Genomic DNA, 24,266 nt, shown 5'->3' with positions numbered 1-24,266 from the left:
TACAAGGAACTATGGGAAAAGGAGTAATTAACTCAGCCAGTGATCATGACAGCTTCAAAAAGGAGAAGGTATTTGAATGGGGCTTTGACAGATGAGTAGGAGTTACCTAGGCTAAGATGGGTAGATTTCTTGTTCATTTAAGGATGTGAGAACTATTAACTTGGAAATAAATTTCATGAAAACTTTACAGTACTTCACAATTTTTTCACTTTTAAAAATGTTTATATAATGCATCGATTTCTTTAAAAAACTAACATGAGAAAGCCTTTTGAAAAAAAAGGAAAAGAAAAGATGATTAGGACTCTTTTTGCTTATTTAGACTTCAGTGGCTCTTGAGACCTCCTCTGGCATTTGAGCTGCTGAACTTTATTTGGCCCAAAAAGCAGGGAAGAGACTGTTTCTTTTGTAAAAAGGAGTGTCACTTTCAGCTTCAGTCTAACCATAAATGAAAAAAAAAAAAGAAAGAAATGTTAGTTACTCAGTCGTGTCTGACTCTTTGTAATCCCGTGGATTGTAGCCCACCAGGCTCCTCTGTCCATGGTATTCTCCAGGCAAGAATACTGGAGTGGGTAGCCATGTCCTTCTCCAGGTAATCTCCCTGACCCGGGGATCAAACCCAGGTCTCCGGCACTGCAGGCAGACTCTTTATGTCTGAGCCATCACGGAAGCCATAGGGGATTCCCAGATACTCCACACTGATAAACCTGCAGCAGTATGGAGCCGATTGTTAACACTAGGGAAAAGTGACACCAGCCAGAGCCCTTATCAGCTTGTCCACATCATCGTCTTCATCCTATGTTTCCCTAAACTCTTACACTAGTCTCCTAAGAACTCTGGGGCCAGATGTATCAAAGAAATGGTAAGAACAACACTTAGAATACTAGTTCATTTGAATGTTAGCTTTGCCTTCTCTTTTCTCTTTGTTGGTACACAAACCCTGGGATTTGCTGCCCTCTCATTGGAATGCTCGTCTTAGTTACTTGTCAGCACATAAATCGCTAAGACAGATGGCCCTGCCTCAGTGTCAGCAGGCCTTATCAAATTTAATATTTGTTCCCAGCAGCCCAAATGCAATCAGCAAATTACAGACATAGAAACGAGAGTTGAAAGTAAATATCGTCTCCAATGTCAGCAACAGAGAGTCCTCAGTCGTGTGGTTGCCTGGGATATGCCTTAATTCTCATGTAGTGGGGGAAAGTGAAGTGAAGTTGCTCAGTCATGTCCAACTCTTTGCGATGCCGTGGACTGTAGCCTACCAGGTTCCCCATCCATGGGATTTTCCAGGCAAGAATACTGGAGTGGGTTGCCATTTCCTTCTCCAGGAGGTCTTTCCAACCCAGGGATTGAACCTGGGTCTCCCGCATTGTAGGCAGACACTTTACCGTCTGAGCCACCGGGGAAGGTCTAGTGGGGGAAAGGGGTCATTTATTGAAGTTATTTGGTTCAGCCCCACCGCACCCCACCTCCCAGTGGCTCTCACCGAGAGAGACAGGTGCTATCCTGGTCTTCATGAACAGAGAAGGAAGCTCTCTAGCTGTGTTTAACAACCCTCTCCATGAGAGAGCCCTTCTTCCAGCTCAATTGGATCCATCCTGCTGCAGTCGGCGCAGCCGGTCACCCACTGTTTACTGTTATCAGTGGCTGCCTTGTCGTCTCTTCCCTTGCCAGGATACTCACAGTTGGCAAGAAATCATGCCGCCCTTGGCATCCTCAAGGACAGGCGTTTCTTGTTTCTTCTTTTATTACTGGAAGTGTCATATGGCCTGCTGGATCCTCAACACTCCTGTCCCTGCTGTCACCCCCCAGGGAACACTGGGACCCAGGCCCTGCAAAACCCCTGATAGATCTCTTTCCAGCCCCCTCTCTCACCCAACCCCCACCCACAATCTGTCACCTGCCATGGATGCCTCTGATCTGGCTGGAGGGCAAGGGAATTGGATTTATAAAGAACTGCTGGCATCTGAAACTGGCCAGCACTGCCCTAGGCTGTCAGCTGAGCAGAGGAAGAAAGAACAGTTTGGGTTTGATCTCAGGGCCAAACAAAGCTTCACACGGCCTCTAAGCCTCCATGGGGATCATGTGTAGGTTAGTGTGTGTTTCTGAATGAGTTCTCCTGGGACCTGCTTATGAGTCTTTGTGTGTGTCTTTCTGTTGTCCCTGTGTCTCTTGGTATGTCTGTTTCTGTGTGTATCTGTGTCCCCATCTGGACACCCGTATTTGTGGCTGCCACTCTGGGTACTTTGAGAACTTACACACGTTTCTGTGACTGTGATGTCAATGTGCAGGCTGGTCTCTTTATGGCAGTGTCCGTGCGGGTGTTCTGGTCTGGCATGCCTCACTAACTCCCTCTGAACTGCGGAGATGTGTTTTTGATGTCACCTCCTCCAGGAAGCCTTCCTCTGATTGAATTGGATGCTCCTCTTATGTGCTCTGTAATATCCTATCTTTGCACCATCAAAACACCCATTTTCTTTTTCTTCAACTTGACCCTGAGTCCCCTAAGACAGGATCTGCATTGGCTGACCTCTGTGTGCCCAGCTCCATGCCTGACACCCCAAAAGCACAAGAGAAATGATTTTTCAATGAAGAATGCAGACATTACCATATACTGAGTGCTTATACTTACTACAGATCTTTATTTTTCCATACCATGTAACATATGGGATCTTAGTTCCCCGGCCAAGGATCAAGGCAATGCTCCCTGCGTTGGGAATGTGGAGTGTTAACACTGGACCACTGGGGAAGTCCTAAGAAAACTTTTTACTTACATTGTTACACTGAATTGTCATAACAGCTCTCTGAAGTAGAAACCCTTAATAGCTTCATCTTCCATGTAAAGAAACTGAAGCTCAGAGAGGTTGAGGAACTTACTAAAACACAGTCACTAACATAATGAATCAAAACTTGAACTCAGAGATGGGCTAACCTCAAACTTTAAACCACCATGTCAAATGGTTGTGGATGGATGGGTCGGTTCCTTGGTCTATAAGCGGTCAAAGACAGTTATCAACGTTTTTACCATGGCCTTCCAGAGCTGGAACCTTACATTCTGCTTGCCTTGATTGGCTCAACTGTAAAATAGGGAAATGGATAGTTTCTATAAAAAGTAGATGGGAGATGAAGATCATATGCATTGATTACTTTAAAATATATTTATTGAGTGCTACTATGCAAACCCCTGGAAACAAACACAATTTCTTCCCTGAGAGCTTGTGAAAATGTGAGACAAGGACATCTGATCTTCCAAAACATTTTCCACCCACCAAATGTCAAGTTGTAAGTCCTTGGCCTTTCTCTCCAGCTGTCAAGGTGCTGGGCAATGCCAGTGCCCTGACAGCCATTTGAAGCTTCCCAAGGCTTGCCGTCCATGAGTAGTATCCCTGGCCTCTTTGGCTAGCCTAGTACCTACTTCTTAATCAAAAGGTAGATACTCTGGCCCCTATCTCTTTTATGCTGCCTCTCTGAAGAGAGATCAAAAAATGACCCAATGACTTACAACTGCAAGCAGATTTTCATTTTAACAGGTCACAAAACTCTTGACCCAAATAAATATTATTTCTGACCCTAGGGTGTGTGCATTTTGGGGAAAGGTAGCAAGGCTTTTCCTTTAGACCAAAAATCCCAACAAATACTAAAAAGGGAATTTGTTGCTTTGTGGAAAATGTACAGATATTGATGAGGGTATTTAACAAAGAATACACACGCACCTGTAACCTGAACAATGAGATCGGTTGATTTTTTTAGCCCTCATTCTGCAGCCTATGTACTTTCTGATCATTGTGACATAGTGAATGTGAGCTGTTCTATGCTACTTAAGAGCTTTCATGATGATTGGTGTTCTTGGGTACATAGTGTTTCCCATGAGTATCATAATATACTTAACCATCCCTTGTGGTTACACATTTACATGGATATTTGCCTGCTCTAACCCAGAGAAAGTACATCTTTGCACATACAGCTGTTTCATTATGTTAAATTATTTCCTTTGGGATAAACCCCCACCATGTCCTTTGTAGCTTTAAAATAAAAGACTCCATTCTCCAGAGCTGAGTCTCAACAGAGGCTGGTAGAACAGAAGAATTCCAAGGCATGTTAAACATGGCCAGGTTTTTCCCTAGACCAGATGCCTTCATTCTGGACCCAGAACTAGCCAAGTGGGCAGGTTTCAGTCCCTGCAAGGTCACAAGCTTGCAGCTGACAGTAGGAGACTCAAAGTTAAAAGGTTGGATGAGGCTCAGGTAGTGGATCTGTGGTAGTGTTTTTGGCGTCACATGGTTTGATGTTCACATCTTTTCCTTTATCAGCATGTGACCCTGGGCCAGCCACTTAACCATGATGAAACTCCATTTCCTCATGTATAAAATTGGTCTAATAATGGTATGCTTCTCATTGGGTATTGTGAGCATTGCACCTGGTAAACACTGGGCCCTGCCCCTTGCTTCCCTGTAAGATCGGTCTCAAACTCAGCAGCCTAATTTTAAGGTCCATTTTGCTGCTTCCAGCAACCCCCACTCTCTTCCTTCTCCCTTCCCCCCTCTGCCTTTCCCCCTTGTACTTTAACAAGTGAGACAGAATCAGGAGCTTCAGGTTTCAGTAGGACCCTGTTTCTAAGAGACCTCAGTTTTCCCTGTGACTGTTTCCTGCTGTCCCCAAAAGGGAGCAACCCTGTCCTACAGAGGAAGGAGATATAGTTGTAACCAGAACCAGCTCCATGGACCTGTGAAGGCCTCTGTTGAACCAAGAGGCAAAATCTTTCCTACTATCAGAAAGGTCTATATCCAGGATGTAGGGATTTCTGACTCTAGAAAAGGCCTCCGCTTAGAATCCTGACCCTTTCAGCCTGATCCTGGTGTGGACACTCCCTCAGGCTCCTTCTCATCATTTTGTTCCCACCACTCTTTACCCTGCAGCAGTAGCTCCCACAACCTTCCAAACCATTTGCAGAGTTCAGGGCAGAGTCTCAGAAAGGGGTGAGCTGTGCCTTCATGGAAACATTGATGTGGAGCAATGGACTTAATCAAGATCAAAGTTTTCCTGGGAGCTGTTGATGCTTAATTTAGAAACAGACATGCTGTTGTTCCCTGGTATCTTTAGCAACAAAATCAAACCATTTGGTTTATTTCCCCCACTGCTTATCATCTAAGATCTTGCTGGAGGTTCAGAAAGACTTCCATTTGAAAGGAGGTCCCAGGAGCCCACAAGACTGGGGTGCTTGGGTCTGAAATAGTCCATTACAGGCGATGCGGTCCCGTCCCTCCGTGGGAGCAGTACTGCCTTGTTTTCTGCTGGTCTTTCTTCCCAGGAATTTCTACAGTGCAGGCTGTTGGTGAGTGTGAGACAAAACCTCAGCTGATTCCACTTTTGTAGCAGAGAATACATGTCGTGTGGTCTGTTTTAGTGGTTCTAGTTTTGACTGCTTTGTGATTTGCTCTATTTATTCTTGCCCCATTCAGAGTGAAATCCCCTGGCCTCATGTCCACAAAGCTGAGAATCATATTTATGAACATAAGGTTAGAACTGGGTCACGTTCTGTTTACCTAAGTGGGTGGATGGAGAGAGTATAGGCAACCCTCTCTATAGTTACAAGAATGTTTAGCCTGATTTTTCCACTCATAAACAGTTGCACAAGGCTTGCAAGTATGGAGAGACCTATAACAATGGCCTCTGTGGCCCATAACAGGTATTAATGGTGGTCATTTTGCTGGCAATGACAGCTACCTCTGAATTTCTCTTTCCAACAGACACAGTTTCTCGGAGTTTACTTTGTCTCATCCCAAGAGTTCCTTGCTAATGCCTATGTCTTAGCCGTGCTTCTGTTCCTTGCCCTCCTACTGCAAAGGACATTTCTGCAAGCATCTTACTATGTCGCCATTGAAACTGGAATTAACTTGAGAGGAGCAATACAGGTACTTGAATGATTATCTTTTCACTTTGCAATAAGGACCACATTATGTGTCTTCATGAACACTCAAGAATGATTCTGCTGTGAATTTATTGTTTTGTTGCCCTTTGACAGTGTTTTGAAACTAACCATTGACAAGGCAGTTGACAAGGTGGAAAGTGCCTTGGGCTGGCCTTGGAACTGTAGCAGTTCCAGCCCTAGTTCTGCCTTGGACTAGATCTGAGATGTCAGCTGCTTAGCCGCAAAGTGGGACAGACATCACTAATCAATCACAGAACTTTTTCCTGCTGAATGCAAGTGCAGCCTCATAATCCTTCTACAAATACTGTTCCAGGGCTCTGCTACTGGACAGTCTTCTTTGGTTACAAAAAAGCTTCTTTGACATACCAGGATTAGATAGACTGAGTAGCTCAGATGGTAAAGAATCTGCCTGCAATGCAGGAGACCCAGGTTCAGTCCCTGGATTGGGAAGATCCCCTGGAGAAGGGAGTGACAATCCACTCCAGTATTCTTGCCTGGAGAATTCCATGGACATAAGAGTCTGGTGGACTACAGTCCATGGGATCGCAAAGAGTCGGACACGACCGAGCAATTTCAGACCAGGCCAAGAACAGTTTGAGCTCTTAAGTCTCAGGCCATGATGAGAGGGATATATCTGGCCTGGTAGGTCCCTGGGTCTAGGTTCTTGCTACTGCCTGCTGTGACTTCCTCCTCAGAGTCTGTTGGAAGGCTGATCAAGGACTCTTTAGGCAAGGTAGTGATGAACCCCTGTGTTTTCATTAGAATTTTGGTTCCACTGTTAGAACGGAGAAACCCAGTGTGATCGTGGCTTAAACAGGATGGAAGCTTGTCTTTCACGTTTGGTCACGGCTGATACAGTCATTAGAGATCTTGGCTCCTTCTGTACTGTTGCGCTGCCAGCCTTCTCACATGACTTTGTCTCATGGTTTAATGTGACTGTGGATATCACCACTACTGTGTCTGCATTTAAACCAACAAGAATAAAGGTGGGATAGTAGGAGGGAAGGCTGCCTTCTTGTCAAATCACGATGCAGAAGTTGCAGGGATCCTCTCCCATCCCGTCGGAGAGCAACTGGCCACATGGCTGCACCTAGAGAGGCTCGAAAGTGTGGCTTTATTCTTGACAGGCTTTTATGCCCTGCTACAAATTTTTCTTATGAAAAGAAGAGAATGGACAATGGGGGACAGCAGCTAGCAGATCCTGCCGTACCCAGCAATGCCCATGAAGTCAGCAGAACACTAAGAGGTTGTGACTAAATCCCAAAGCTGCCTCATTCTTCAGAAATGTTCCTCAAAGTCATTTACATTGACTGGTCCTCTGGGAGCCAGGATCAGAAGCACTGCAGAAAAGGGACTAAAGAGAAGGGTGTAGGCTAGGCTGGGGACAGTGTCAAGGTCCAAACTCTGGTTATCTTGGTACAGTCTATGTGAATGGTGCCCCCTGGAGTTGTGTAGTACACAACTTGTGAAGCTGTGCATGACAACACTCCATCTTCAGTGCTTTTTTTTGAAAAGCAGAGCCATTTCCTCACAAAGGTCATCATGTGATAATGATGGGAAGATCCCAGAAAAATCTAAGACGCTTAAGACTCATAGGGGTTCAGATCTAGGAGAACCAAGCTATTGCAAGTTCAGAAAACCTTTCTAAAATCCTAACCTCTGTTCAGAGCCTTTCAGTGATAGGCAGGAATATACTACTACAAACAACAGCCAGTTTCGTAGCAAAGCAGTTTTGTAATTAAATCTATTTTCTATTTCTGTCATAAATCACACTCTAACCTAATATTTTCCAATTATGCTAAAAGAGCCAAATATGGCTTTTTAATGTATTAGCATGTAATTGTTTTTATTAAACTGTCTGAATATTTTGCATGAATAAGAAAGATTAATTCATTATGCCCCCAAAAGAAAATGCTGACATTAATTATGGGAACAAATTAGAAAAAAATTCTCCCTTTGAAAGATTTACAGAAATCTATAGATAAAGATTTATGTCTTCATGAGTTTGAGAACAACCACAGTTCTTGCACAAAAGGTTATGAAGCAAAATTTCTGAATTGTATATAATTTTTGACATATACCAGATTTTAGTTGTGTAATTCTGTGAATGCTTATCTTTACTTAATAATGCTTTCTTTGTTAGTTTACTTTTGTTCCTACTTCACTGAAACTAGATTTATTATTATTCTTTAAAAATCGATTGTATATAACTTAGGATAAGCCTAGATCCATAAAAAAAAATGTCACTGCCATTATTTTAAACCTGAACCATGGTGTACATAAACTCAGTAAAGACAGAAGTTCATGCTTTAAGTAGACCTGCCCCACGAAAAAGCCTGGCTTTACACAAAAGATGAATTAAGGGCTGGGAATCCACCTTACAACAGAATGCACAATAGAATTTCTTTCAAGAGCAGGCATCCCCAGGTCATTAAGACAGAAATGCATTTTTCCTTGTTTCAGGACACATAGCCTGAAAATTGCCATCTTTCTGGGAGGCACAATCGCTCTGCACCTAGAGCTTTTAGGTTCAGAGCTCATGGAAAGCCATTACCATGGCTGTTCCTCATGTGCCCTGGAGAGACAGAACAAGGTTCTCGGGGGTGGCTGGACTCGGGATAGTGCTCGGGCTGATCGACATATGCATTTGTCTCACATAAGACCTTCCCAGGCTGAACCCTTGTATTTATTTCAAGCCTCAATTAAGACAGGATTTAGTCCCAGAACAAGCCCCTTTCCCCATTAGAGAAGCCACATTAAAACAGACGGCTGCCACCTTTCATCATTTTTATGGCTCTCAAGTACGTTCTCCACTGGCCTCCAGTAAATCAAGAATTCAACTGGGCCTGACAATCTGCTTTTAAGATTTAAAAGTCAATTAAGTCCTGTCTCCAAGGGAAAGGTCCTGCTTGCTGGGGAAGTAGCTTGTCATGCTGGTGTAGATTCCTCGTGGGAATGCTGCCTCTCTGACTTGCTTGGACTGTGGTCAAAGCCCTTTACTTCTCTGAGCCTTAGCTGCTCCATTTGTAAAGCTGGAACAGTCACACAGTGCCCTTTACAGGGCTGCTCTGGGGCTCCATGGGGGGGATTCCTGAAGAGCCCCCGGCACTTTAGAGACACACGGCATCTGGAGTGGTGATTAGGGGGTTGATGATGACAGACGTGAAACACTCTACTCTCATTTCCAGACCAAGATTTACAATAAAATTATGCACCTGTCCACCTCCAACCTATCCATGGGGGAAATGACAGCCGGGCAGATCTGTAACCTGGTAGCCATCGACACCAACCAGCTCATGTGGTTTTTCTTCTTGTGCCCAAACCTCTGGGCCATGCCAGTACAGGTAAGAGATGTGTGCTTTGTCTGGAGTCGGGAGACACAAAATCGGAATCTGCTGGTGCAGGCACAGTGGCTAAGAGCCTGCCATCTTCCATTCCATGTTTACCTATACCTTTCACCTCCTTGGGATCTCCATGGGGTACATCCTGGGTGTCTACACTGCCTCACTCTCCAAGGGGTCTAGGCATCTCTCTTGATGATCAAAGAAGGCAATGGTTACTAAGATTTTAAAAATGCAGCCAACCTTAAAAAAAAAAAAAAACTGAAGAATAATCAGGTGTAGAACACTTTCACATAAAAGCTGTTACATTGAAAAGTGTTCATAGTGTGTTTTTAGTATTCAAAACATGTATCTAAAAACATGCTGTGTTTTAGTATTCACAGTGTGCTTCCTGCTAAATTGGAATACACATATGTATGCATTTGCACAGATCCACATGGGGGAAAAAGAACTAAAGGGCCCCATGGGGGCTTACAAGTGATTTTTTTTTAAAGAAATGAATTTTTTTTAAATTTTATTTATTTTTGGCTGTGCTGAGTCTTCGTTGCTGCGCGGGCTTTTCTCTAGTTGCGGTGAGTGGGATACTGTTCATTGCAGTGCACCGGCTTCTCATCTGCTGGCTTCCCTTGTGGGCTACAGTAGTTGTGGCGTGAGGGCTTGGAGGTTGCAGCTCCCAGGGCTCTAGAGCACAGGCTCAATAGTTTTGGCGCACAGGCTTAGTAGCTCCACGGCACGTGGGATCTTCCCAGATAGAGATTGAACCCATGTCTCCTACATTGGCAGGTGTGTTCTTTATCACTGAGACACCAGGGAAGCCCTTCAAATTTTTAATTTATTTGTTTCTAAATTCTCCAATAAGCCTGTTTTAATTTGGGAAATCTAAAACATGACCTTTTCTAAAGCCAGACAACTCTTGAGATTGGCTCTGGAGGAGGCGCGTTCTCCTCCGACAATAGAATGAGAATCCTCAGCATGGTTTACTGACTCCTGGCCTCATCTGCTCCTTCTCCCATCCTGAGCTCTTCCTCCACAGAGTCTGTGACCTGTCCTGTGCCTGGGGGTGAATCTTCAATCTGGTGCTCAGGTCAAAAGCAAAACCCCAGATCCATTCCCAGAAAGTCTGCAGGCTCCCTGGGTTCAAGATACTTAACCTATCCTGAACCTTAGTTTCCTCATCTGTGAAAAGGGGGAAGATTCCTACTCTCTGGAGTTGCTCTGCTGATTCAGTTAGATAATGTAAGCAAAGCACCAAGCAGGGAGCCTGACATAGAGTGTTGTTTAGTTGCTCACTCATGTCCAACTTTTTTTCAACCCCATGGACTGTAGTTCGCCAGGCTCCTCTGTCTGTGGAATTTCCCAGGCAAGAATACTGGCATGGGTTGCTATTTCCTTCTCCGGGGAATCTTCCTGACCCAGGGATCGAACCGACGTCTCCTGCTTAGCAAGTGGATTCTTTATCACTGAGCCACCTGGGAAACTCAAAGTTTGTGTTTAAGAGACACTAAGGAATTAGAAGAGGCAGCTAGACAAGACTGGAAGAAGTGTGTTAGTCACTCAGTTGTGTCCAGCTCTTTGTGACCCCATGGACTCTATGCCACCAGGCTCCTCTGTCCATGGAAGTCTCCAGGCAAGAATGCTGGAGTGGGTTGCCATTTCCTTCTAGACAAGATTGGATGTCGGGCAGAAAATCTGATGGTCCTTTTTATGGTAACAGCCATATATGCTATCCCCCGCTTACTCACTCCCAGACCCCTGTGCCCCCTCCGCTCTGCTAAGATTCACCATTTTACCTTTTATCATTTTACTTGTTTCCCTTGAACAACTCGTTTCAGGAGATTTTGTCCACCAAACCTACTACAAACCTGGTTACTATTAATAATAGTTTTTATTGAATATGGACCATTGCTAACAATACTAACTAACAACTAATAACCCCTGCCCTGTGCCTGGCCTGTCCAGCTCTCTCACGTGTGTAATTAACCCTCACAACGTAGTGGGAGGAAAGTTAGGTAGGAATTTTTACCTCCACTGATTACTTGCTGCTGCTGCTTAGTCGCGTTAGTCGTGTCCGATTCTGTGTGACCCTATGGACTGTAGCCCAGCAGTCTTCACTACCCATGGGAATTCTCCAGGCAAGAATACTAGAGTGGGTTTCCATGTCCTCCTCCAGGGGATCTTCCCAACCCAGGGATTGAACCCAAGTCTCCTGCATTGCAGGCAGATTCTTTACCGCTGAGGCACCAAGGAAGCCCCCACTGATTACTTATCTATACTTATTTATCATGAAGTATCATTTGATTTTCTAGGTTTTCAACATTTATTTTCTAATATTTATTTATTCATTTGGCTGCACTGGGTTTTAGTTGCGGCACACGGGATCTTCAATATTCATTGTGGCATGCAAACCCTTAGTTACAACCTGTGGGCTATAGTTCCCAAACCAGAGATAAAACCCAGGCCCCCTGCATTTATCTTAGCCACCAGACCACCAAGGAAGACCTTGATTTTTTGCTTTTAATTCCTCAAAGACTGTACCTTTGCACTTAGAGCTTTGACCAGCCCTCAAGACCCGGTATTACCACCAGAACTAATATAATCCCTTCAACCGGCTCAGGATTCCATATGCAGCCTGGTTATCCGCAGGGCACACGAGGGTTTTGATGGTGTTGAAAAGAGCTCGGGAGCCCCATCCCTTCATCCCCAAAGGCTCTCCCTGATTAGAATCTTTTTTTTTTTATCACAAAGGCCTTTTAAATAACACTTTCATTGAGATATAATTCACCAATTTAAAGTGCACAGTTCAGTGGGTTTTAGCATGTTCACAGAATTATGCAACATCATCATAATTTTAGAACACTTTCATTACCCCAAAAAAGAAACCCATACCCATTGGATGAGTCACTCCTCATCCTTGCTCCCAGCTCTACACCGTCACTGATCTACATATACTTCTTTTATATAATTTTTATTGGAGGATAGTTGATGTACAGTGTTGTGTTAGTTTCAGATATATATATACACACATATACCCACTCTTTTTTAGATTCTTTTCCCATATAGGTCATTACTTTCGAAAACATAATGAAACTTCTCAGAAAGACAAACGTGCATTCACATGTTTTGCCTACAATTTCAGGGGCTTTGTGGGCCCCCTGAGGCTTATGGACAACTATGTTAAGGAACTTGTCCATAGTGGGGGCCTCTGTACCACCTCATCCCATGAGCATTGGAAGCCCAGAGAAGGCAAGGGCCTGACCCTGAGCAACCCAGCAAGCTGGAAGCAACACCATACCCAGATATATCCTTTCTGTGGTTCCCTAGTGACGGAGTTCCCATGAGGCTTGTTTGTTTATTTTAATAAGGAGGATCATCCACCTTGTCTCCAACTATGTGCCAGGCACTATATATGTGCTTATCATATATGTTCATTTAATCTTCACAACCCTGGAGAAGGGCATGGTAACCCACTCCAGAATTCTTGTCTAGAGGATCCCATGGACAGAGCAGCCTGAAGGGCTTCAATCCATAGGGTTGCAAAGAGTCGGACGTGACTGAAGCGACTGAGCATGCATGCATGCAATCTTCACAACAGTTCTGCTAAGTGGGCAATTAAAATTACCACCTTAAAAATGAAAAAAGCTGAGACTCAAGACTCCACAGCCAGTAAATGCTGGGACTGCATTCAAACTCAGGGCTCCTGACTCTTGGACTGTGATCGCCCCACTACTACACGAGATTGCTCTCCTGGCCTGTGACTAGAAGATAAAATAGTCCTTTTATTCCCCACACTTGCTTTGCGCATTCTGAATTCCTGATTTCTGGTGTGTTCTTCCACATGGTCCGTTCAGACCCCTGCAGAAGAGCAGAGCAGACAGAGGGTCTGGGAAGCATGACTCGGGGTCGGTGAAGTGTGAGGATGAGCCTGGTGGCGGCAGTGGTCACGTCCCCAGCTCCTGCCCCAGCAGGAGGTGGTGGTGGGTACGGATACCTATACCCAGCTGGGGCCCTGGGAGTGCTCTGGGAGTGCTCTGAGAGCTTTTGTGGTATGCATCTTTACCCAAGCTGTTGAATGACACCCTGATTGCCTCCAAATGAGGACAGCTAATGAAAAGGGTGGATGCCAAGGATAACTTTCCAGAATGATGATGGGAGTGGGTCCTGGCAAGAGTGGGAATGTTCCCTAATGTGCTCCTCTGCCCACCCGTGCCAGCATTTAACACCAGTTAAACACTGGGAGGCAGGTGGTGAAGGGGTCGTCTACCAGCCCCTAAGAACCCGCTAATGCAGGAGACGTTCTCTAATTAATATATGTTACAGAGTCAGCCACCCACTCCTCTGTCCTTGAGATGCTGCAGGAGCTTAGTGCCAATCTGATGAGGGCTCAGGCAGTGCAGGGCCAACTTAACCGTATTTTTTTTCAATTAAGGAAGACAGCACATCTGTTCTTCTAGAATAAGCCCTGAATTTAGAAGTGTCTGCCTTTGAAGGCAACCTGTGAAATTGTCATCTTGAGGCTTTGGGGGCTGGCAAGAGTAATTTACACTTCTCATCAATATTCAGAAGCTGGCTGTCACTTACATAAAGCTAGAAGCAGAATGAATTCTCTTTTTAGAGAATACCTACCAGAGTCATTAAAAATTAAAGACACCAGGAACATTAGAATAAAAAGTAAACTCTCAGACCCTGGACTGGTTTTGTCGGGCCTGGATACAGTTCTTTTACCCCTTTTCTCAGGTATCACTTTTTTTCCAATATTAACCTTGATAAGCAGCAAGTTGAACAAAAGGTACCATCACTCTTTGTGCAGCCTCGGCTCTAAGACTGACTTCCATATGGAAAGTAGACCTGGAGAGAGTGAATGCCTCAGTCAGGCTTGCAGATAAATGTAGTTAGTTGTCAGTCCAGAAACTCTCTGCTTATGTGAGAACGCATCATATTAATCCCTCCTTCTGGAATCACACTGTCACACCTCCTCTTCTTTCTCCCAGGAAACTTTGGAAGGCTGGACACCAAGGCATGTCCCACTTTAGGGTAGTGGGGTTGAGGAGTGGGGTGCAGACTTCACCAATATCCCCTGGCAGGGGCTTCCCTGGTGACTCAGTGATAAAGAATCTGCCTGTCAGTGTGGGAGATGCAGGTTCCATCCCTGGGTCGGGAAGATTCTCTAGAGAAGGAAATGGCAACCCACTCCAGTATTCTTGCCTGGGAAATCCCAGGGACAGGGGAGCTTGGCAGGCTACAGTCCATGGGGTCACAAGGAGTCGGACACGACTGAGCAACTGAACGTCAGCACGACCTGGCAAGGCAGCCCCCAGGTCAAAGGGAACTCATCTCCATGACCCTCCTTCAGATCATCGTGGGTGTGATTCTCCTTTACTACATCCTCGGGATCAGTGCCTTAATTGGAGCGGCTGTCATCATTGTACTGGCCCCTGTCCAGTACTTCGTGGCCACCAAGCTCTCGCAGGCCCAGCGAAGCACACTGGTAAGTATCCACAGCGCACGTGTGCCCCCCTCCCCAACCCTCCCCGGCTCGTCTCCCCCCGTGTTAGCGGATCTGCTCACTCTTCGCCTGGGTGCCACCAACAGCCCCTCACACATCCACACCATGACTGACCTTAAGCACGTCATGTCAACTGTCCGGGCTTCAGTTTCTTTGTGAAATAGGGTTAATGCAGGGACATTCCTGTGGGGACAGAAGCTGGGCATCATCTGTAAAACGGCGAGGGCATTGACTCAGCTCCTTCCTCTTGGGTGGGATGGGGGCAAAGGAAACCCTCCTCTGACTTGGGGACTTCTGGCAGGAGTACTCCAATGAGAGGCTGAAGCAGACCAACGAGATGCTCCGTGGCATCAAGCTGCTCAAGCTGTATGCCTGGGAGAACATCTTCCGCACGCGGGTAGAGATGACCCGCAAGAAGGAGATGACCAGCCTCAGGGCCTTCGCCATCTGCACCTCCATCTCCAGTGAGTACCCCCCGCCTCCACCAGCCAGCCAGCACTGTGTGCTGCTACCTACATGCCAGGATAGGGTGCCAGGGCTGGAGGAGGAAGTAAGGGTGCAGAAGCAGGAGACTTTGGGACCATCCCATCCAGGGATGATTAAACTGTCTCTTATAACAGAGCTGCCAGAAAGCAGTGATCTCAGCCATGGATCCAGCAGCTGTATTGAGAGCCTGCCAGGTGCAGGGCACTGGGCTGGCCCTCAAGATAAGTGATGAGAAAGACAGTTGTGGTCTTTGATGTCTTACTAAGCTGATATGTTATTGAGAGGCATCAATAAATGAATAAATAACAGCAGTTTTGAATTCTCCCAAAGGTGAGGACTTCTTTTCAATAAGTCAGACTGAGCTGCCACTGCCTTGAAAGGGAGCTTTAAGGAAGCTTTTGTCTCTCTGAGGCCATAGGAGTGAGAAGTTTTCTCTTTAAAGAACAAAAGCTCAACCTTGAGGTACTTACAGGTATAGGGACTGAATTTACATTAGCCAAGTGGTTTGGGAAGCCCAGATCCAGAAAATAGAGGAAAAAACCCAAAACGCATAAACCTCTTATGGTCCCAGAAGATACACATATTAAAACCATTTTCCAGAGAACATAGGACTCCAGGGGAAAACACTCCTGTTAAATAATGAGATAATAATAAAGAAATTAAAATCCACTAGAAAAGATGCACCATCAGAGTGAGAGTCAGCAAATGCAAAAAGTAGAATTAGTTCTTCAATACCTAGAGATGATAGAATAGTTTGAAAGAGATAATAAAATATATGTGTTAAAATAGCTAAAGAGCTAAAGGAGGGCACAAGGCAAAACAGCAAAAAGAAAGCCAAAAGAACATCTCAAAATTAGAAATTCAGTTCTTGAATTCAGATGGCTCCCTGGTCCAAGTGAGCATATAGAGGTCACGCCATGGATGGAGTCCTGGCCTAAGTTTACCTCCACAGTTGGTCTAGTGGCCGCATGGACTCATCTCTTTGCAGTTACTGCCCAAGTACATAATCAGGATGTAGATATTTAGCAGCCAGGAGACCCCATACCGAGTCCCTGATCTGCCCAGTTTAAGAGCCGTTTTGGTAGGAAGGGCTGAGGGGAAGTCCCCAAAGAGAAAAAATAAAAGGGCAAGAACTCAGTGTACAGGTTAAAGGAATTCACATACTGAAGAGGGGATTTGTGAATAAAAAGATGTATCTGTGGAAATTACACAGAATGTGGCAGGGAGAAGTAAATGGGAAATGTTTTTGCAAGTTAGGAGAACCATTTTACAGATGGGAAATCAAGGCCCAGAGTGAGTATCTCCCTGAGGTCACTTCTGAGGTTAATAGCATGGCTCAGACTAGATTCTCTGGAATCTCTGAGACTCTCAGAGCTGAGAACCTAAATAAGGTGAAGAAAACTTAGGACACAATGGAACACCATTTTCAGGCTGTGGTCTCTGAATGGAAGAGAAACAACCTAGAATGGGCTTTGATGGGAATGGGAAACAAAGAAGGAAATTAGGAGAGATAGACACTACCACCCCCTCCGCCAGCTGAAGCTGGTTCCTTTGGTGTGCCAGGAAGAGACATACGTGTGGGCATGCCAGCGGTGGGCAGCAGTGAAGGGCGCACTGACTGTGTTTCCCAGACAGGCCCAGGGGGAATGAGAAGGAATTCGGGTCATCTGTGTGTTCCTGGCAGTTCACTGCCTAGACAGAGGGTCTGGCGGGGCAAAGTGGCCTGCATTCAACCTGAAGTTTCTCACACGGCAGGGCTTGCACTGAGCACCTCCTTGTGTCTGGCCAGACAGCACAGGACAGATGGGATCCTGGTCCGTGCAGCAGCGACCAGGCCATCCACAGTCATGGCACCAGCCATGGCATCTTCCTGCAGAAATTCCTGCTAAGAGCTGATTTTCACAGAATGGAGTGATGAGCATGGCAGGCTTCCTGGACTCCTCACCGAGACACTCCAGGTTCCTCTGCCAGGACCCTGTGGCCTCCTCCTGGACTGAGCACTTGATCAGTTCAGTTCATTCCCTCAGTTGTGTTCAACTCTTTGTGACCCCATGGACTGCAGCACGCCAGGCTTCCCTGTCCATCACCAGCTCCCGGAGCTTACTCAAACTCATGTCCATCTAGTCAGTGATGCCATCCAACCATCTCATCCTCTGGCATCCCCTTCTCCTCCTGCCTTCAATCTTTCCCAGCATCAGGGTCTTTTCCAGTAAGTCAGTTCTTCTCATCAGGTGGCCAAAATATTGGAGTTTCAGCTTCAGCATCAGTCCTTCCAGTGAATATTCAGGACTGATGTCCTTTAGGATTGACTTGTTGGATCTCCTTGCAGTCCAAGAGACTCTTGTGAGCACTTGATAGAACAGGAGAAATAGAGAAGGAGCCTCTGGGGAGCTCAGGGAAACCAGTGTCCACAACTCCAGGCCTTCTTCAGCCTGTCTGTCAGCTCTGCCTACCCCTGGGCCTGATCGTGGTAACAGTAACCCCACACTGTGTTCAGCTCTGTGAGTTACAGACACTTGGCTTCCAGACACCCCATCAGGAGGATCAGCTGTTGAGGTGGGGGGGGCTTCTCCCTCCCAACAAGAATGTGGCAGGGTGGAGTGGGGCAGGCTCACTGCTGCTACAATGGGAGAGAAAGAAGGGAAGCAGTAAAGAAATTGGGGGCACCAAGCCCCCAAGATTCCCGGCAGCAAGGTAGAGGCAGCCTCGGATCATATAGACGGGGGGCGTGTGGGAGCTCCTTTGCATCTAGGAAATGTATGCTCATTTCCTGCGATCTGAACTGCAACCTGCTGGGACATGGCTTCCTATGTAAACAGCATTATAAGATGCCTAGGTTTCCGGGCTAGCCCAATGAAGCCTGTCTAATAAATGCTGATTTGTCCTATGGGCCCCTAGACAACAAGCCATGGCTTTGTGAAGGGTTTGGGGCAGGAGGACCTAGGGAAAGGAGGCTGCATGTTGTCCAGAGGTGAGATGACTCTGGAAGGAGTCAGGGGCTTTGGAGCTATGCAGGGGTCTGCCCAGGACCCCTCCCCTGTCCAGTACTTGGTGACCTAGAAAGACAACCAGAACAGCCCAGGCTGATCCATGGGAGACGGCAGAGCGGGGACATGAAGAGCCCTCGGAGAGAGAGAGCTTGGACAGCCAAGTGCTGCTCGCTGGGGGTTCGCCCTTCCTGGGATGGGTTTCTCGCTGTTGGTTCGTGGTGGGATGGGGAGAGACAGGTTAGTGGCGCTGCCGGGCTGCAGTTATTGGCTTTGAGTGTGTTTTCATTTATGTCCTCCTGGACTTCCTGCCTTCTGCTCTCTGTCACCTGGAATTAGGACACAGGTGATTAGGCTTGAGGTAATGGGGCATCTTTCATTCTCGCCTCTGGCACCAACCACTGGGTCCTGGCACTGCAACGGAGCCCTGGAGTCATGTTTCCTGATGGGGCCCGTCGGTGGTGCTGCCTGCTGGGTTTTCAGTCTGGTCATCATACACCAGGCAGTCAGACTGTCAGGCAGACAAGGTTACCTCTGACACTCTATCTGATGGTCTCAATGTCAGCATCACTGCGATCTCCTGTGTGTGGAGCCCTGAGTTGGTGCAGGGCAGGTCAGCACAAGGGGGTGAAAAGGAAATCAGTGCAGTTTCCCTGCTATCAAAATCCAGAATGGGTATTTCCTCTTGAAGAAGAACAGATGTGAGTTACTCAGATGGCACTGAGTGAGCCCTGCCCTGTGTTAAGCACTCAAGAGGCCGAAAGATGTGCTCCTGCTCTCACGGAGTTTATACTCTGCTGAGAAGTCAGAGCTCACATACATGTGGCTGGGAGTTCTCACCCACAGGACCTGTTCTGCACTGGCTGCTCAGCGAGCCTGACTGCACTGACCCTCACAGCTCTGTGAGTGCTGTAGCCCTGTTGTCCCATTTTACAGCAGGAGAGACTGAGGCTCAGGGAAGTGAAAGGACTCTCTGAGGTTCTCAGCCAATAAATGGCAGAGAATAGAGAAGGAAGCCCATGTGGGCGGGGAGTGCACACAAAGCTTCATGCAGGAAGAGGTTTGGCTGCACCTGGCATAGGCCAGGTTTTAGTAAGTAGAAGACCAAGTGAGGAAAAGCGGGGGTGAGTGCCATGCTCACTCCTCTTAGAAGTCAGTCCCACCCTTGTTTCCTTGCAGTACCCACATAGCTCTAGGTGTCCAGTCCAGCCATGAATTGGAGGACAAGCTCTGCAGAGGTGACAGAAGGGTCCCAGGCCCTAAGCGTCACCCACCCGACATGCTGCCCGTTCATTCTGTCCTTTGTGCAGAACTCATTCCAGAGCCTTCTCTCTTTGCCAGACTCTACTGAGGCCCTGGGCATTAGAGAGGAGGCTGCATGGCCTTTGCCCTCCGCGTCTTGTGGGAGACCATGACGTGAACAGGGGCCATGTCTGTGGTCAGTTCTAAATCCCCGGGTTTGCATTCATGGTGCACACCTGGCCCTGGCCTCTTTTATTTCATTCCCATATCTAATAGATATTTACTGAGCACCTACTATGTGTCAGGGCCTGGAGGACACCAGGTGGTGAGCAGAAGTACCAGTCCCTGCTGCAGGCTACTCACAGTGTAGAAGGGAAGCCAGATGTACAGCTGTGCCATGAGTGACGGGAGCAGAAAGGGGAATCCATTGGAATGGCACCCAACCTAGTCTTAGGAGTGGTGGGTGTCAAGGAAGGCTTGTGCTAAGTGAAACCTACTGCTGATGCCCAAAGAATCGTATGTCAGCCGAGTAAGGGAAGATGTTCCAGGCCCAAAGGCTGAGAAGTGAAGAGGATGATGGCATGTTCAAGACTCAAATACACTGCCGTGAGCAGAGATCACAGGGCCAGATAGTGCTGCATCTTGTGCGTTGGGTCTCCTCCTGAGGCAGGGAGGCATTGAGGAGTTCAAAGGAAGGACGGGTTTGCCGTCTTTTCCAGTGTCTGTAGTCAGGGGCCTTCGCTCTTCCCAGTCGGGTCGGAACCACACTCAGGCGGTTCACGTTGGGTAAATGTGACTGGCCTCATACTGTGTCCTGAAAAACAAAAAACAAGCCCCCCCGCCAAGCCCAGCTCTGCCATTCACGGAGCACCCAGCACCTGCCCCTCCTGGAAACCCAGGGCCTGGCTATTCTTGGAAAGTCTTAAGCTTCCTCTTTCCCCCTGGGTGGAGGCCCTGACTGAGGACAGCCCGTGTCTGGGGACAATTTGGCCTCCAGACTTTTCCAGCTTCTCAGGACTTCTTCAGCACCTGCTCTTCCTCCTGCCAGCTGGTGCAGCCGCAGTGGGCTGCTGATGCATATCCTGGCCTGCCTGGGGAGCGGGGTGGGGGGCACTGGGTGGCCAGGGAGTTGGGGGTGGGGGGCGGACTGGAGGCAGGACTCAGCTGGCTGTGTGCCTCCCGCCTCACTTCCACCACTTCCAGCGCTGGACACTCCGTGAACCTGCTTTCTTTCCCTCTCTTGACTTCAGACCGACTATCAGAATCAGACTGAATAGTGATCTTGCAGGTGCGGCCTGCTTCACTGTGAGCCGGCAGCTTCTCCCCTGGGCCTGGGAAGGGGAGAGGGTGAACTTAAGCAGAGGCACAAATTGCTCACTGTGACTCCCTGATGCGTGGCTTCTGAAATATTTACCAATGCTTTGGAGATGAAAAACTCCTGTTATTACAGTGTGGGGGCTGGCACCCACGGGCTGGGCAGCATTCCTTGACCAAAGCCAGCGGGGAGCGGGTTATCTGAGCCCTGCTTTGTTTTCAGTGGATGTATTATTTTGTTTTGTTTGATGGGCGACACAGTTGCTCACTACTATACCCCTCAGTAGTGAGGGGTTGTGTTGGTTGCCTGGTACGCAATGCCTGGAACAGAGGAGACCCTCAATTTCTGAATGAATCTTTCTTAAAGGAGGAGGGGGTTATTAAAACAATATCTATCCTTAACTCTGCGTTGTTACAGAAAGGTTTTCCCTTTTGAAGGTGGCCTTTCAGGCCTGCCTACACGCAACTAAACTTTTCCATAACAACGTCACACTCACACCTCGTTTTGTAATCTTCTGCTTTCACATCGTGTTATTTAACAGTATTTCCTACTCCCCAGCATTCAAGGTTTGAGCACTGTCGTGGTTATCTTTTTTAAATTTTTTCCTAGATCACATCAAAGTGAGTCAGCCTACCCCATGCCAAAGTTGGAGAGAAATCTATTCTTGGTCTTATTTCCCACTCCTCCTGTAGGCCCTTATGTGGTTCAGGGAAATGGAGGCAAGGCCTCAGGTCTTCAAGCCATGATAGCTTGAAGGGATGCCCAGCTACCTTCCCACCCCACCCCACCATGCCTTCATCCCAGGCACAGGGGGGTCTGCTGAGTGCAGAGAGATGCCAGACCTTGTAGCATGCCTGTGGCTAACACCTCCCAGTCCCCGGCACAGACACCCCACTTCCAGCTGTGTTCATCCCAGGTCCAAATGGCCTGATCTTCAGAGAGGCCTTTGAAACGCAAGCAACTGGCGAGTCTATTCACCCAACCCCCACCCCTGAAAGTGACCCAGAGCTCCCTGTAAAAAGGCCATCCTTCCAAAAGAGAATGAGGACAATGGAAGATAACGTTTTCATTTTTAGCATCTCCATACAATAGCCAGAACCGGACAGAAGTTAATTATATATCACTCGTGTTATCCGTGTTGCTGCCTCAGCTTTGGAATGCTCCTTTTCAGATTTATGTATAGCTGGTCTCATTCCTCAAAGGAGTTCAGGCAGCTACAAGAATGAGGACAATGAAATAGAAAAAAATACATAAATTAAAAAATCACGACCAAGGAAAACATGGAGTGGAACAAAATGTCAATAATCACACATTTCCTGACTGTAGAGTCTGCCTGGAGTTGCTGTCCCTCATTTACTAAAACAGCCGCTCCTGTTAGATGTTTCCAGTTTACTTCATTTCAGTGCTTCTTTGCTGTGGTTGCAGTTTTTGTTTCGCTATGACAGATAGTGCTGCGGCTCACACCGTCTTACTGAGAGCTTTGTGCTTCTCTTGAGTGATTATTCAGGATAAATTCCTAGGAGAGAGATTACCGGATCAGAAGGTCTGAATTTCTGTGCAGCTCTAGCTACGAAGCACCAGATTGCTTTCTGAGCGAGTTGTACCAGTTTATAATCGAAATTCCTGGCCTGTTCTTTAGCTGGGTGTTGAGACCCCGCATGTGTGGGAGGGGTCTTGGCCTGGGGCAGGGTGGGGTGCACAAGTTCCTGTTGACAGGATGGGCAGGAGAGGAACAGAAGGTGCCATCTGCCCTGAGGGAGCTCCGTGGAGGAACTGCCTGTAGGGGAGGGGTGAGGCTACCTGTCTTTCTAACTGTATGGTGATGGTCAAGGGCCCAGGCCTGATGGACATCCTCCTCTCCCTCCCTCTTCCCAGCCAGTGATGGCCATGCTGTGTTCTGTGTCCCAGATCTGGGTTCACTGTGCTGTGGGAAAACCAATAATGCTTATATCCTGCCCCCTGCAGTGTAAGAGGGCCATGGCATTGTGGTGGGCACCGGGAGACCATGGAGCCTTCATCCAGGAAGACCAGTCAAAGCACCGTCATGTATGATACTAATGTTGACAAAAAGCCTTGTGGTCAGAGAGATGGGCAGTGCCCCAAGGGCTCCAGCCATATCTTTTCCATGAGACAGGGAGCCCTCCAATGGCAGGGCCCATAGATCAGGAATTCCCCAAAGATGGGAACAGTGTCTTCCCTATTTGCTCGAAAGCCCCACATGAGCATGTTCCCTGTCTCCCATGCTATAAGATGCCTCCTGGGAGCATAGTTCCTTACCTCCTTCCTCAGTCTGGGAGCCCCATGAGGGCAGGGACCATGTTCTTCCTCTCTCTTGGGGTTCCACATCTCCAACACACAACGTGGATGTTCTTGCTGGTGCTAGACTCTTGGAGTAAGTAGACAGTCAGCTTCTTGGAATGGTGTTGAACACCTGGAATTCTTCAGAGTGTAAGATGCTACACCATTCATTGAACAGGGGCCATGTGCAAGGCTGAGCCCTTGGCCTCTGGCTCCTGGCCCCTTCTGCTTTCATCTGGCTAATTGCAGAACCAGACACTTGGCTGGCCTGGAAGAGGCTCCAGGAAGGAAGAGGGAGGAGGTGGGAAGGTGGCAGCTAGAATGGGCATCTCTTACTCCAGGAGGGCTGCTCTCCGGAAGTTTGGGCCCGGGGTCAGGGCTGCCTCGGGCATCTCACAGATTGGGCCAGAGGAGCAGGGCTAAGCAAGCCGCCCGGGGGGTGTAATACTCAGGTAGCACTGAGGCTTCATGGAGCCCATTCCCTACATTATCTGCTCTCACCTTGGAGAGCGCCTGAGTGTGGTAACAAGTAGGTCCAAGTTAACAAAACTCAGGGGAAAGAAACTGAGGTTCAGGGAGGTAAACGATCAGCCCAGGATTACACAGAGAGGACTCCACCCTGCTCTGACTTTAAGTTCAGGTCTCTTTGCTCTTTGGGGTCCCTGTGAAGAGTCTGAGGACTGTACTGTAAACAGAACAAAGAAGGGGCCTCTGTTGCAGGAAACCGACTGCCCCACCTAGGCATGGACTCTCAGCCTTAGAGCTAAGGCAGTCCCTGCTTCGAGCTGTCCTGTCACTAATACCTCAGTATGAATGAGTTTGAAATCCTTCCTAGGAGCCGTGCGAGAGTGAAAGTGTTAGTTGTCCAACACTTTGCGACCCCGTGGATGGTACCCCATCAGGCTCCTCTGTCCATGGAGATTCTCCAACCAAGAATACTGGAGTGGGTTGCCATTTCCTCCTCCAGGGGATCTTCCTGACCCAGGGATTGTACCCAGGTCTCTCACACTGCAGGCAGATTCTTTACCATCTGAGCCGCCAGGGAAGTTCTAAGAGCCATGGGAGACTGGGAATCCCCTAAGCCTCAGTCTGGGCAGATTCAGTGACCAGAGACAGAGAAAGGAGAAGCAACTTGGTGCCCTCAGAAACATGCTGCTGACCTCACGTTTGA

At 47.5% G+C, this 24,266-nt stretch overlaps 1 protein-coding gene across 3 annotated transcripts in view; it reads left to right on the top strand.

Moving 5' to 3' along the window:
• Nucleotides 1-24,266, top strand: part of ABCC8 (ATP binding cassette subfamily C member 8) — a 78,533-nt gene that overhangs the window by 16,319 nt on the left and 37,948 nt on the right. For 2 of the 3 annotated variants that reach the window (XM_070473442.1, XM_020904732.2), the window contains exons 7-10: nucleotides 5,742-5,906; nucleotides 9,112-9,267; nucleotides 14,615-14,749; nucleotides 15,069-15,231. In XM_070473442.1, coding sequence (XP_070329543.1) covers nucleotides 5,742-5,906; nucleotides 9,112-9,267; nucleotides 14,615-14,749; nucleotides 15,069-15,231 — 619 coding nt within the window. The remainder of the gene's footprint in view (nucleotides 1-5,741; nucleotides 5,907-9,111; nucleotides 9,268-14,614; nucleotides 14,750-15,068; nucleotides 15,232-24,266) is intronic. The other variant, XM_070473443.1, reaches the window with a different exon arrangement.

This window comes from Odocoileus virginianus, chromosome 10 (assembly GCF_023699985.2).
Source record: "Odocoileus virginianus isolate 20LAN1187 ecotype Illinois chromosome 10, Ovbor_1.2, whole genome shotgun sequence".
Lineage (NCBI taxonomy): Eukaryota > Metazoa > Chordata > Mammalia > Artiodactyla > Cervidae > Odocoileus > Odocoileus virginianus.
The sequence above is the reverse complement of the archived record's forward strand: the minus strand, read 5'-3'. Positions and strand labels throughout refer to the sequence as shown.